The sequence below is a fragment of the Rhipicephalus sanguineus genome, chromosome 8 (genome assembly GCF_013339695.2).
Source record: "Rhipicephalus sanguineus isolate Rsan-2018 chromosome 8, BIME_Rsan_1.4, whole genome shotgun sequence".
Classification (NCBI taxonomy): domain Eukaryota; kingdom Metazoa; phylum Arthropoda; class Arachnida; order Ixodida; family Ixodidae; genus Rhipicephalus; species Rhipicephalus sanguineus.
The window spans coordinates 70899756-70914888 of record NC_051183.1 but is presented as its reverse complement, the minus strand read 5'-3'; the positions used below and the strand labels follow the sequence as shown (position 1 = coordinate 70914888).

General features: G+C 41.0%; 1 protein-coding gene across 3 annotated transcripts; it reads left to right on the top strand.

Annotated features, from left to right (window-relative positions):
* Nucleotides 1–591: 591 nt before the first annotated feature.
* Nucleotides 592–14874, top strand: LOC119402070 (uncharacterized). 3 transcript variants are annotated; one of them, XM_037669164.2, is made up of 9 exons: nt 592–706; nt 3650–3808; nt 5726–5890; nt 6697–6849; nt 8223–8378; nt 8815–8979; nt 9587–9724; nt 10852–11001; nt 14515–14874. In XM_037669164.2, exons 1-8 carry the CDS (start codon nt 634–636, stop codon nt 10980–10982), a joined length of 1140 nt encoding a protein of 379 aa, XP_037525092.1. In that variant the 5' UTR covers nt 592–633; the 3' UTR covers nt 10983–11001; nt 14515–14874. The 3 variants fall into 3 exon arrangements, with proteins under 3 accessions (XP_037525092.1, XP_037525094.1, XP_037525093.1); XM_037669166.2 differs by lacking the exon at nt 8223–8378; XM_037669165.2 differs by lacking the exon at nt 10852–11001 and having other exon boundaries at nt 14515–14873.
* Nucleotides 14875–15133: the final 259 nt, after the last annotated feature.

Sequence of the window (15133 nt, the reverse complement as noted above, 5' to 3'; positions counted from 1 at the left end):
CTTATAGCGAATATTAACATACTCATTATTCGGCCCTCTGCGAATTCTCTAATTGTTTCGTTGGTAACTTGGCGCTTGATATACAACTTCCTCCACTAGCTAAACTCCCGCAATGCAGCTGATAACATGTGAGCAGCAATACCATTGAAATATTCATCTCAAGATGAATATACTAACACTCCAATATCAGGGCAAAAAACATGTGGACTTCCTAAATGTATAACAGTGTAAATTTTGAAGCAGAAGTAAAGAAACTGGCTCGAACAACGCTGCACGTGGATTATACGCGACCGCAAATGCTCTGGCTTCAAAACAGTGGAGAAACGGTAGAAAAACGTTTAAAAATATCTGAAGCCTATAGAGAAACCCTGTTGAGCCGATGCATTGATTTATTAAACACAAAACTTGCAATCAAGGGAACTAAATCTAAGAAAACATTGTCCAGCTCAGCTCTAAGAATCATTGTGCAGCTTTGTCCAGCTGTTGATATCCAGGGCCAGACGCACATAACAATGCTTTTATACTCCCATTGTACAGAACCAGCTAAGCTTTATTTAGTTTTGTGCTGAGTGCTCCGCTCAATATGAAAAATAAGTGGCCACGTGTTTTGTGCGCAAACACAGGATTACCGTCATGAATATCTTCGCTTCGCTGCATTTTCTATTTTTTGCTGTTCTCTGCGAATCGTCGACACCAGAAGCATATGGTGAGCAAGAGAACTCATACTTTTTATCTTCAGTGAGTCTTCTTCACCAGTGTACATCACGTTGCAGACATATGTGTCCGCGTTGTTTTGTCATGTTAAATCAACATCACATTATCGTACTCTTAAATACTGCATGATAATTATTATCTTAACTAAAGTCTGCCTGAATAACATAATCATTTTTATTACGTCATTTCATTAAAGAACGCTTTTGTGTGGGCTAGTTTCTTACTAGCTAATCTGTAATAAGAGAAAAATGAAAACAAAAGCTGTGCTCCTAGAGCACCGCACGCTCATTCCTGTAGATAGAAATATTGGCAATGTAATTTTATCTTTTTAGTAGTCGTGGTAAGATTGTAGAAGATCCAAACTACTTTTACTGTACCATGGTAAAATCATCATTAATTACCGCTGATAAGTGCTCATAATAGAAATATCCCGAAACAGCCTTTTTTTCTCCTAGTATTGATAGTACCTCGTGGAACATCAAAAGACATATTTGCCCAAATGGAGGTTCAATATTTGAAATCCGTAGAATGGGGTGAAGGAGAAAAAGTAGGGTAGACCATGGACGAATAAATAAAGATACTCTCATCCTGAGAACTTGGGTGCAGAATATTGCGTAAAGCCCAAAACAGGTATAGCAGCTTTTATACATGTTAGAATGCTCGGCTTTCCAATAAATTACGGGATGCATGGCAGCTGTAGTCTTTATTCTATGATACTAATGAAAGTAACGTGTGTTCTCTGAAGTTTACTTGTCGTATTTTTATGGTTGAGGCTCACGCGATGCCTGTAAATATTCTTACAATGAAAGAATATGAAAGGAACCAGAGATAATAATCCAAAATACAACATTGCCCTTCATGTTGTTAATTGCACTTGTCCGCGTTCATAAATATTCAAATTGATGTCTTAAGCTACCTGAATTTATTCTGCTGAAGGGAACAAACAGAATGCGAGAAATCAATTAAGTTTATAATGTTACCATGTCATGTTCATGACATGATAGGTAATTTAGCTGATTTTCTATTTTATGGAAAAAAATTGTAGTTATTGTCTCAACGAAGCTTAGGAAATCAAGAATGCCCCCGTAAAAAGAGGCTACATGCCAAAGAGCCTTGTTACTGAGCAGCAATGGTTACAACATGTGTTTAGCAGATTTAACTTTCGGCAGTTCGAGAATTCGAGAAAACTACTCTTGGCACGTGATCACAAGCAGAGCTGTTCCTAGCGGTACAGGGATAAACACTTCCTCGAGTTTCACATTCTCTGTAGGCTTCTGCAGAATAAACGAAATGTCGAGTTGCCAAGCAATGATGCGTTGCCAGCGATTTGGTGCCGTTCACGCACATTTCCTTTGGGGTTTCGTACACTGAATCCGGGCACAAATACAGCAAACCGCATTCGACTCAACACAAGTTCCTTTAACAACAAGTCAGTCAAAATAAACATCATCGCGCAAAACATACACAAGCTATAAAAAACTTACAGGGCGCCTTATGCATTTTTCTAAAACGACTCGAAGGCGAACGATATATGCGATGTGGACTTGCTGGTAACACACCTTCTGTAGCTTTCGTCATAGCTTGATAAAAGTCGGTGCAAATAGACGCACAACGACAGAGCTGCAGACATAGCGCTCAGTGTGTCCATGAGTCTCGATTTGCCGACTGTGTCCATGTTTGTCCTCATTTGTACCTTCTTTATTCCCGCTAGAAAGAAACCCGCTTGAAGCCGAACACCAGTATTATCATCATCATCACGTGAGCTTGAGAGGTCGCATGAGTACTTGTGACACACGCCGCGTTTACAAGGATAACATCTTAGTTGGTACTCTGGCTAATGGTGGCGATGATCAATCATCTCTCAGCCCTTTGTCGTTAGTTAACCGCTTTCAGCCACCCATTCGTTACGCAGTTCACATGGTGTGATGCCTGGTGCTATTCTATGCTTCTTCCACGCAATGTCGCATTTCTTAACGTGACTCCTTGCTCGAAATGACGTTTGCGGAGTATCCTTTTCCACAGCAGCTTTACGCACTGGCGTGGCCCTGTTGTAGAATTCTTGTCTGCCAGGCAGAATGGAATGGTTCTATTCCCTCTCAAACACTGGCGCTTATCATGTTATTTTATTAAGGCCACATGAGCTTTTGTACTGCGCTACGTTTTCAAAAGGCGCGTCTAATGAAGCAATCAAGGCATTTACCTTAATGAGAAGTAAATACGAGAGTGCATTTGGAAAAGTGAAAACGTAGCCACTACCAGAGAGTAAAAGGTTGATGTGAATTCTTATTCGAGTGAGGAAATTTGCAAATGATCTCGGGCTCCTATATTAACTCTGGACAAGGTATTCGAATAGCCCATCGCCCATGGATTAGGGACACCACTGAAGCAAACATATCATTCCGAAAATATTGATCACCAGAGAACAGCTGCAAGCGTTTCGATACGATATAAACGCGAATAACGTAGGAAGTGCTGAAATAGTGAACGATTGAATTATTTGTATGAGTAATGTACAAGAATATAATAATTCAGCTGCTTCATCCCTATGTGAATTTTCACGGCATCAAAGAACCGCCGTCATAGGCTTGTGGAAAACAGGCCATCTTGTGCGTAATCGGGCAGATGACCAAGAAAAGAAGATCAATAAATCTTTGAACTTATTGGCTACGATGTGAAGATCATCAGCGATATATATGTCACAAGAAATATTGAAGAAACACTATTGTGATAGATGTAATAAACTGAACTCGAAGAATATATGATTCAGCACTCGAAGATAGGGAAAAGTAATCAGTGACCAAGAAATGTGATATGAGACGCTCTAATGTGTCTTACATCATTTGCGACACTGACAAATGGCGGGTATGTAATGCGCCTATCTGTTAGCCTCTTAGCATCTTACTGCTGCGCTTGCTTTGACATTTCTTTGACTTAGATGAACGGTGCAGCATTACTGCGGATTTTATTCTTCCACTAAACCAATGCTCTCGTCAGCGATGGTTCTTTCATCGAAATGCCAAATTGTGTACTCCAAGTTGTAGCGATGGAGCACCATTCTCAAGCAAAATAGAATGCCAAGGAACATGTCGAAGTGGCAAGTACATTTTTTCAACCCATGTTTTGCCTCACTTCTTCACTGGTACACGTGCTCTATTCTTGCTTTTGCTTAAGCTCTCAAGCTGCTTATGTCATTCGCTATCAACTTCTAGAGATATGATATATTAGTCAACTGATTAGGAGCAAATTCCTAAAAAAACTGTCAGCGAGTGTGTTATTTTCAAGAAAACTGCAGGTTCTGATTATTCGCAGAAAATGTTTAAATATATCTATTTTTGTTTAGCACCTTAATGAAGCCATAGTCAGTTTTTTTCTTGACGCGTTTGACGATGTACATCACAAGCTTGGTGATAAGAAATTTGCAAAGTATATTGCATGAAATTTGTATTTAGAAGCTGTTTTGGCTCTTCAAGGCAAATTCCTGCCGCTTCTTTGAATGCGTGCAGCAGTGCTTCAGCAGTAGTCTCAATATTCAGCGATCGATCTTAAGTACCGGGTATCTAGCATTTACAGACGGGATGCTGTGTAAAACGGCGAGCGTGTTAAAAGGTACAAACATGAATGACAATGAAGCAATGTATATCCAAACCGCATCAAAGTAAATAAGAAATATTCCATCGTATATATTCCAAATGTGGCTCGCTTGTATTGAAGTCGTTGCTCTGACCAGCTCGCTTCATCTACATGCATAACAAGGCAGAATGGAACGCGTTTGACAATGTCGCGCGTTCAACCTAGCATGCTGAGACGCCTAACGCATCTCCCAACGCTGATGGGGTGGCGTGGAATCGGTATTCACTAGAAGGTGTGCGCATGTAAGTATATTGAATATCGAGACTTCATCAACGACCTGAAATGAGTGATAACTATTCATACATGGTTCCTGCTAAAATTATTGTTTGCATTTCCCATATGTCGTGAAGAAAGTGTGGTAATATCACGGAAAAAATGTCTCAGAAGATAATCCACATAAGATCATTTGAAGAACGACATAGTGTGACGGCAGCATGGTTTTACTATTTCCATTGTACTTATAAATGTATCCTGGGTACCTTAAGCAGCCGAAACGCTATGCGCTTTGGTTATACTCAGATAAATAAAATAAGGCAGCCACTTGGCACCGCTAAAACCACCAAATAATCTGTATTTGACTGTGCCATTTCATCGTGAAACAGCGAACGACGCACGGAATCCTCACGACTTTGTTAAAATCGTGTGAATTGGAGCCTGTGGTGTCACGCAGACGTAAACAACTGCTACAATTTCTTTATTTAAAATGAGATGTAAGCAAAGAAAACAAAACGAGTAATTACATTTACAACATCGAGAAAAAAAATACAGTTTAATAAATAGCAGCATAGTGAAATAGCCTCGCTTGCCATGCACTGATGCTTTTCTTTTCTGTTTCCGTTTCCTGACGCAATGAGAATGTAGAATAGTTTGCTTAGCGAATTGGGAACAATGACAGGACTCCCTATTTTGATAATGCCCGAAAATAGTAATTTTGCACTGGAATGCAATAGATTGTGGTACCACCATTTCTTCATTGACATTTCGTTCTACAACGACGCTTGTTTCTTCTTTGTTTTTCTGTGGATGGTTACCGATAGCGTCAGAAAATTCGTACGCTGCGTAAAAAATTATATTTTAAAAGAATATTGCAAAATAAAAACCTGAATTTCTGACAAATTATGCACCCAGTAATGACCACGACAGTGCGTTTGACAATAGGATGATATAATTATTTAATCAATTATTTCATTATGTAATAAGCAGCTGCATCTAGAACCGAAACAGCTTTAAGGTATCAACGACTTGTTATTACTTAAAATAACAAGATTCTGCAGCATAATTAACAACATGCTGTGCGGCTCACAGAACTTTTGGCAAATGAGTTTAAACCGTTATGTTGTGCGAAACAAAGTGACATCCAACTTTTCCTTTGCAAATACAGGTGATGTTTGCAATTTCCCGGTGGCGAGCGCCGTGTGCGACCTCCAGGCGTTTCCAGTATACATTTACAGCCCGAAAGACGCAAGCTGCTTTCTGACATACGACTGCACATACTTCCTGAACAAGTTTCCTACATTACTAGAGTGCTACCAAACTTGCAAACAGCGTAAGTGGTGGCGAAGCTTAAAAGTTGGTACAATATACGTCCATATAACTTGTAATTTGTTAATATTGTAAAACAATGCTATTCGACAGGCCATTTAATACGACTTCATTTATTGAGTGGAAATCAACAACACGCGCATTTTTCAGGAAATTTTTTTCTTGCAGAAAACTAGAAACGCCAGTTTGGTCCTCCAGAAGGAAGTCGTAAATATCAAAATTATATGCATATTGCACTACAGTACTGTTGGTTCCTCGTTAGCTAAGGTCCTAATTGTGTGCGTTATTACAATAAAAATACATATACTGATATTTTTCCTTAGCAAAGGACATGTGAAGAAGCATACAGCAAAAAAATGTTTTGCCTCCTCTGTCCCTCGCTCAAGCACATACTGTAGGTTCCACGAAATCTTCACAATGGAAGATTACCAGTGGCATATGGCTTGCAGAGGTCAAATTAAGTGCGTTAATACAATGAACAGCTTTGTAATAATTGATGAAGTGGGTTAGGGCTTTGCCTGTGTATCGCAACTCATGTGAAAATCTACTTTGGTGCTTTAATGTTTCCAGAAGCTTTGCACCATCTCGCCCAATATGACGTTTTCGTAAACTATTTTCTTCCTGCTGCTGCTGCATGTGTCTATAGAATGTGTCTATAGAATACGAACACTTGACGTTGTATCGTTTCAACAGTGAATAGCACCTCCGTGAGCAAGCTTTATCGCATTCTCATCGGTGCCTTTGCCACCTGTGCATTTGTTGTTGTGCGTTGTTTGAAATGAGTCTCTAACTTCTTATCTGCTGGTGCAGCACAACAAAACGTCAGAAGCACTAAAAATGAAAATCCCAGCGATGGCCGCCGTCTGCCAAGGTACACTGAAATATTGCAGTTACAGCGAAGTCCAGCATCGTCAAGGACACCAACTCTCAAAATAGCTATACCGCCTAAGCCACCAACAAAGGGTGAGCGCACATTGTTGAAGGTTATCGAGATCAGGAATGCTACAATCTCGTGGAACCAGTAGTGATTGTTAGCAATGCGACGTATAACAAACGTCGTGTGATTTTGACAAACGACGGATTGTCTATTGACAACACGGGCGCCCAAGAAAGGCACGTCTTATTGTATCTGCGTGGCATCCATTCGTAGAAACATGCCTTACGGTCACTGAAGGGACATAGGTAAATGCAACTTCAAGCCCTGGAGTATGCCACGATTTCCTTAAGGGCACAGTGTAGGCCCTATTCCTCCCATGTACTTTAAGGCTTCTTTATACCCATGTTTTAAGAAACTGCTGTATGTAAATCATTTGGGATTTTTTTATTTTATTTGTTGGCGTCTCTTCTTGCAATGGAACTAGAATTACAATGGTATTTCAAGTTCTGACATTTTGCAGGTTTTTTAGCAAAGCCGATAGCTTTTGTCCTTCTTTAAATAAAAGTGCAAAAAAGAAAACTGTTCCGCTTACGCACACCACTCAAGTTCAGTAGACTGCTGGTTAAGTTCAGTAACTTTCTGGTTTATTCTGCTTAAGCACTAGCCTTGTGCTTTTCTAGTTGTTTTAATATTAGAGTTGATGTAACAAAAATGATTACGAGATATTGAGAGTTAAAGGAAAAACAAGTTTGTCTCCTGTTTTGCTCAAAAAGATGTACTGAATTACATCATTGTATCAACGTGCCATAATCATCGCACGAACCAGCTTTTCGCTTCTTTTCTTGGTTTCTTGGTTTCCTGGCTTGGTTTGTCATATCTTCTGTGTCTCTACTGTCCAAATAGTGCCGATGCCGGTCAAACTCCCCCAACCATATCGCAGTGTTGAGCATCGGTGATATGCGAAACGGCCTTGAGAAAGTTCATTCGGGCCATGCAGGCCTTCATGAGAGTTAGAGCGGTTTCAAAGGTGGCAGTTCTGAGGGTCCTCCTACTTCTCGATCCTGCCAATGTCTTGAGCAGGAGCACACCACTGGGTACTAGCTGGCAGCTTGACATTAGGGGAAATTTGTGGCCGGATTCTACCACATTGGTAGGATCCGTACTCAGGAGGACAAATTGTCCATAAAGTCAGGCCGGTAGCTAGGATCCAGTGCTGTGCTCCTGCTCAAGTATCTCCTTCAGGCGCGACATACTCATAACTCTTAAGCAAGCCTCAAACTATCAGTCACGACGCCCAAGAAAACTGTGGAAGTGTGGCCACATTGCTAAGCTGAAATGTTTGATTGTTAATTTAAAATAAAAAAATGCATTTTCAATTCGACATTGTTGCAAAGGAAAATATGTCAATTATTTTTGCTTCCAACTTTCTATTATTTCTCTGTCTTATTTTTCGCTTCAGATAATAAGTGCAAAATGATCGCAGTTCCTGTATCACTAAATAACTGCCTCTTTAAACGGTGGTACTACGATGAGTACAAGCGAGCGTGCTTACCCACCTGTTCCAGGGATGCGCCATTCATAAATAAACTAGCCTGTGATGGAGTGTGCCGAACTGGTGAGGACACATTACTACATAGGTTTTCGCTTTAAATTTGCATTGTCATGTATCATTTAAAAAGTTCCATGATTTGTAATAAACAGAACCTGAAATCTCCTTCATTCTAACTACATTTATACCATAATTTATGGGAAATGCGGAGCGTCAGTGTCGCAGTTCCACTTTGTCTGTTCACCAGGGACATAAAGTATTGTTTGCTGTTTTGTTTCATGAAATAAAAAAGGCTTACAAAAAGCGGAGTATAAAACTGTTTACTAGGTAGAAATGCCAGAACACGACTACTTCCATTACCTATCGACAAATGCTAATGTCTGAATGATTTCAATGTTTTGATGTGCTAGTAGAGAAGCTCACTAATTGCCATTTCTTTGAGATGAGGAAAAGTTGATCTATTTAAAATTTAGACAATAATGTGTGATTGTTGACATTACAGCTGAAGTTTGCAAATTCCCGATGGCAAGCTTTCCGTGCTTCAACGAAGTTCATCCTGTATTCATATACAATCAGAATGACCAGTCATGCTTCAAGTCGTTCAGCTGCTCGTATTTCGGAAATAAATTTCCTACTTTGTACGAGTGTCGACAAACCTGCAAGAAGTGTAAGTAAATTGTCTCGATACCTTGCTAAATATATGTGCAACTTAGTCGATTACGTACAGCACCTCGTGGCGGATATTTGTGGCAGCAGCAATAATTGTACGATACTCTTTGCTAGCTATGCAACATGCTAGACAATCAACAGTATTTCTGGCTAAACTGTAATATTCTGGGTATTGATATTGTCACGGGGTTGTGACGTATACGAAGGGAGCAGTCGGCGCGTCCATTATGAAACTCTTTATTTGACCGAACTTGTGGCCGGGAAACGGAAAGTCAAACTACGGCAATACACACTCTACACTGACAGTGGCAAAGAGAGCGTCGGCCGCCGAATAATTGACAAGCGGTACAGCCTGTCGGCTTTTATACATGTGCCATCGAAGACTCCAGCGTTATTGCTTGTGGACGCGTGAGCTCTAGACAATTCGCGTCCCATGTGCAATCTTAATAGAACGATCTCAAGTTATCGCGAAGCTTCTCAAACACTACTGTGCGACCTGCGCCGAGCGTTGCTTACAGTCTTTGAGGGTGAAACACGAAGGTATCACAATAAAACACGCGTACCAATATCGCTAAACTTAACACCTGTTTATCTGTTTTATGCAGGCGCAGATAAGGAGTCACTGGGATGTTCTACAGCAAACACCGTTCGGCGCTACGGCAAAGCTCTCAATATTAGTTCGAGTAGTGCCAATCGAACCCCCGCATTGCATTCTGGCTCGCAAAATTATGCAGGAATGATGCGTGAGTTAAGTCTTTTGCAAATGTTTCACCATGGTAGTAACTCGACAAGCCATATTTTTCCGGACCTATCACGCCTGTGAGAGGTCCGGAAATATCACCCGTGAAAAAAGTCACCGGCGATTACGATAATACATAACTCGAAATTTGAGCCAAGCTACACGCTTGTTTAAATTTGGTTTTAAATTGAAGGAATAATTTTGAGAGTCATGTATGTATGTACTGTTACATATTACCTTTATTTTAGTTTTCATTATTGTTAAATGTATTATTTTAAATTTTCATTGCATTTTTGTTTCTCCTTGGGTGACGCGAACTGCAGTTACATATACATTATTTTATTTTTTTCTGTTATTAGGTTTATTTTTATTTAGTTTTTATTTTTATTTTCCATTTCGTCGGTGAAGCTTTCAGAACAATGCAACAGACCTCTGCGAACGATGGGCGTCGCTTGTCTTGAAGAGGGACAGACAGGCGCCTATGGTGAAGGCAAACAAGGAAGGACACAGAACGCAGGAACGGGCGTCTAAAATCTGCGCTCTCAAAGACAAGAAATATGCAATGAATGGAAACTTGCCAGCAAAATCCGCATTCCTCACTTGGTTATATTCGAAATGAATACCTCACTCTTTATTTCAGATGTCGCTCGTTAGTGCCCAGCTACGAGACTTCTACACAGTACAGAAAAACCTAACTGGTACAACTGTATCTCCTTTGGTCAAAAACACAATTTTAATTAACAATTACAGCCTCACAAAAGTAACTGGTGTTACTCAAATTTAATTGATTATGTTTTCGTTACATCCCTTTCTATCTCACGTGCACATCATGAATTTGCCTGCTCACACTGGAAAAGTCACCTATGACATTACCATTCCTCAAGTAGAACTGATAATTGGAGGATTGCAACAACCTTTCTGTGGGCTTTCTGCGTATTACCAGACGCATTTGTTATTAGAAATACTTGACAAAAACATCATTATCGATTTTACAGTGTATCGCGTAGAAAAATAAATGAGCGCGTTCCATTAGCAATATTTCTTAAAGTTTGTGGGTTCCCTATATGCGGCTGCCAAGTATTGTATAATTCGTAACCGCTCTGAGAAAACGAAAATATCTAATGCTTGCAGAGCACAAACAGGCTGTGGTGCACGGGGACATCAGTGGCCATGTTCCTGGCTTTTCCAACAATTCTGTCGCATTTGCTGGCCGAGAACCGGCTTCGGCTCCTTTCGTGAATGAAAATGATCCATTGTATTGAGCGTTGGCAGCAGGAGTGGGTGAGCTCTTTTTGCTACATCTTCTTTATGCTTAGAAGACGTCTAATTTCTCAGTTTTAAGATGCAGATGAGCACCGCAGGGTATAAATCGCAATGTGTGTATTCATCGGGGAACGTCGAACAAAAAGTTGGTGAGGCTAATAGCTTTAACATTCACAACCAACATTTCCTGAAACGCGTGTACAAAATGAGAGCTGAACTACAAGAATAGAATGGTGAAAGTGTAACTTGCTGTTTAAACAAATAATTTCTTCAAAATCGTAGTACAAGTAAACTATTCCCTACAAGTTACTGAGAATGACCCACGTAATGAATGTGAAGAGAAGCACATGAATCGCTCTGAACGCTCGAGAATTTAGCAATGTTATAAAGAAACATGGTACCAGGATATCTGGTCAGCAGCGTGATTTGAACAAACTGTGATGCTTCGCCATGATATATATTATTCCAGCAGGTTAGATGAATGACTAAGTTGAACCAGGCCAAATACTCCGAAGCGGAAGAAGAAGATCATTAACATTTTACTTACCTGCCGAAAATACTCAATATTTATGTGAATATTTCCGTTTAATTCAAAGTTCACCGAATATAATTACATGGGAAATAATTTAAAAAACAGCAGCTGTGAGGACTGGCAAAAATTATTGCGAAAGTATTAAAGTGCACGTTCGGTTCACAAGAAGTAGGACTCAACAACAAGTACGTCGGCAGGGCATCCGCTTAAAAATTCAGTGAGAGTGACAGATATGGTAAAATTTAGCTATCTGTTCTAGTTATGGGAAGATGTGCTCCATATATGCAAACAGAAACATTGGGTATGTTATTATAGACAGCAAACTGTGCTGCCGAATGAGATTTTTTTTGGCATGATGTAGTCAGGAGACTATGCAAGGAGCACCAGAAAATGTCGTTAGTAATAAAATAACCTAAAACTTTTTGCAAAAACTTGCGAACTGTGCTAGCCGTTGCTAAGAAACCAGAACTTTGTCTAGCTTTCTGGATCTAGTTCAAACTTTAAGCAGGAACTTAAGAGTGCATAAAACGACAGATATTTCCTCTTCGTCAGCAATGCAAGCGTCAACAAGTAGTGAATTATGCTATAAGTTTGAGGAAAAGAAAATGCGGTACTCTAGAACAAAGCACATGTGAACGCGGACCTCTTTGCGAGTTCAAAAATTTTCAAAAGTCCATGCATTCGACTTTGCCTGTGTAACAACAGATTTTAGCCTCGATGACGTCAATGTCGAACATAACTTTCTCGCGTAACGTCGTTGAACAGCGGAGCTGTTTAAGGTTTTCATTTGTTCGTGGAGCGTGCGCAAGAAACGGCGCCATGCTATGACGAGGAGAGAAGGAAAGAAAGGCAGAAAAAAGAGAAACAGAGAGAGAGATAAGCACAGAGAAGGAGAAACAATTAAAGAAAATCATATCGAGAACGAGACAGATAAACAGATAGCAAGAAAAAGAAGTGAGAGAAAGAAAGCATAGCATAGGGTTGCATAATATGTTATAGCAAGTGGGTGAGAAACAGAAGTGAGGATTAGGAGGGATGATGGGAAGATGGGGAGCAAGGTAAAGCATTTCATGGCCATGCACAGTATGATATAACAAGGGAATGGGAAAGGGAAGTGAAAATAAGGAGGAGTTATGTGAGGAGGGAGAGTTTGAAACATTGCATAGTTATGTGCAGTATGCAATAGCAAGGGGTGACAAGGTGGAGTGAGGGGGAGAGAAAAGAGGAGGGGAGAGGGTGAAACATAGCATAGCACATATAGCACAACATCGCAAGGGGTGGAGAGAAGTGGGGATGAGGAGGACGGAAATAACGAGGGGAGAGGGTACAGCCCAGCAGAGTCTTCTATTGTACAGTATATAGCAAGGGGTGGGAAAAAGTGAAGGTGAAGAGGAGAAAAAAATTACACCATCTCCCGCTAAAGGGGACCATGAGGCGATGCGAAGCCGGAGAACTTGCACGATCGCGTTCCGTTGGCGTTCGCTGGGCATCCTGCCGTCCTCGCGTCGTGGAACGCGAAGAGGAACACTACGTGCGTCGTGCCTTCCCTCTAGCCTGGCCGTTAATTCTCACAGGCCGTGCGGGGAACGCGGTCGACAGGCGCGCGAGAGAGAGGCGGCGTAGGAGAGGAGAGAGAGGGGGAGGGGACGCGCATGCGATGGCCCTCATCGCGGCGCTGCGCAGGGGAGAATTTCAGCATGTTGAGCCCGCATTTCAGAGGAGCCAACCAAGGCAAGCGTTGGACTGAACGCGCGCAGCGCTCTACCACATGAAGGAGAGGAGACTAGAGGAGGAGAGTAGCGTATGCGCCATGAGAGAGGAAGCGAGAACGCAGGAGAAGCGCAAGCAGGTGCTGGTAGAGAAGTGGAGAGAGTAACGCGCAGCTGTTGGAGAGAGGAAAGGAGGAGAGTCGTGCATGCGTAGTGTGAGTGCGGACTACTACGCCGCGTGCGCATTACCACGTCGCGTTACATACCCCCGAGCAAGAGATACTTCGCATCTAGAGGCACTAGCTCTCTTCGTACTACTAATGCGTAGCTGCCCCATTCTTTTTTGTGCAAGATGATCTGTTTGTAACGTGTCTATTTCATTTTTCCGAACAAGTTTGTTATTAAATATCTGGGGTTTACCGTCCTAAAACCACGATATCATTATGAGGGACGCCGTAATGGAGGTTTCCGGAAATTTCGACCACCTGGGATACATTAACGTGTACCTAAATCTAAGTACACTTTGTTAGGAAGCTCAGTTACGAGTAAAACAATTGTGCTTAACTGGAAACAACTTCAGCCACAGACCTCCAGCCAACTTATTTTTCATCAGTACAATTTTTAAGGTTGCCGAAAGAAGGATGCGGCGGCCGCACATCAACTTCCGATAATTAAATATGAAGTTTGAAACAGAGGTAGGTCAATATGGCAATGTTGATGATTTTCTTGTTCTTTGTTCTGATACAAAACGAACCCAGCTATTGAATGTTTGAGGGCTGCCTCCTCGCACAGCGTATAAACTATGAACTACCAACGTATTTTTTCACATGCTATAGCCAACTGATGTGAATTCGGAGTGACTGGGCAGGCAGCCCGTCGAAGCTGGCTTACTAAATGCGGTTTTAAGCTGACAGAAATTTATGTGATAAGGAGAAGTGCCTTTGATACAGTAGACAATCAAGTATGAAGTTTCTATTGCATCGCTACTATTGTTTCCAGCATATGAAGTAAATGGAGCACCACTTCGAGAAAATAGAGGCGTTATTCGTTACTTCCCTATCAGAGTGCTATAGTGAAGACCGCGTAGTTAACTCGAGTTTATCCGTCCGGTATGTGCCTGAATCAGCTTTCCTTAGACATTCATGTTGCGCTGTGATGCAGTGGCCCATGTAATATTTCATTTTAGAGCGACGATATGCACAAACGAATAAGTAGAACATATAAATAAACACTACAATACCTCGTGCAATCACCTTTTTTTTTTAAATTTTTGCTTACTTTTATTAACAGGACCATCATATGGACATAAATTACCAGGGACCCCTCGGAATGACCATGTGTTTTCTCAACAAATCTGAGAAGATTCATCTACCGAGAGTGCAAATGAACACAAGGAATGTTTGTAACACTAGGTGTCTTCAAGAAAGAATGTGCTTCTTGCACAAGATATTTCCAAGAGGTTCAGATCCTGTACGTGCGAACATTACATGCGGACATTACATGCAGCGAATATAAACGTATTTACCGAGCGACAAGCGAAAGGCTATCTTTGCGAATGTATTGAGCCTTTCTGTAGACTTTTGTTTGTATTTACTGTTTTCACAAATGGACATTACACATCTAACGTGCATTTGCAGGTATTACCAAGAATTGCAACATCTCAATACGTAAGTGATGTACGGTTGGTATGAATACATTAAATAGCAATGATTAATGCCACAGCCTTCGATTCCTCATCATACGCTAAAATTGACCGTCAGAGTCGGTGTCCCGCGCCGTCGGGCACAGCATGAGTGATGCAAAAATCATCATCACGTGATGACAACCCCATGTGACGTCATCATGACTGCACAGATCACAAAAGCTGTGACTTCATCATGACATCACAAATTCTGGCTGATATCACGTG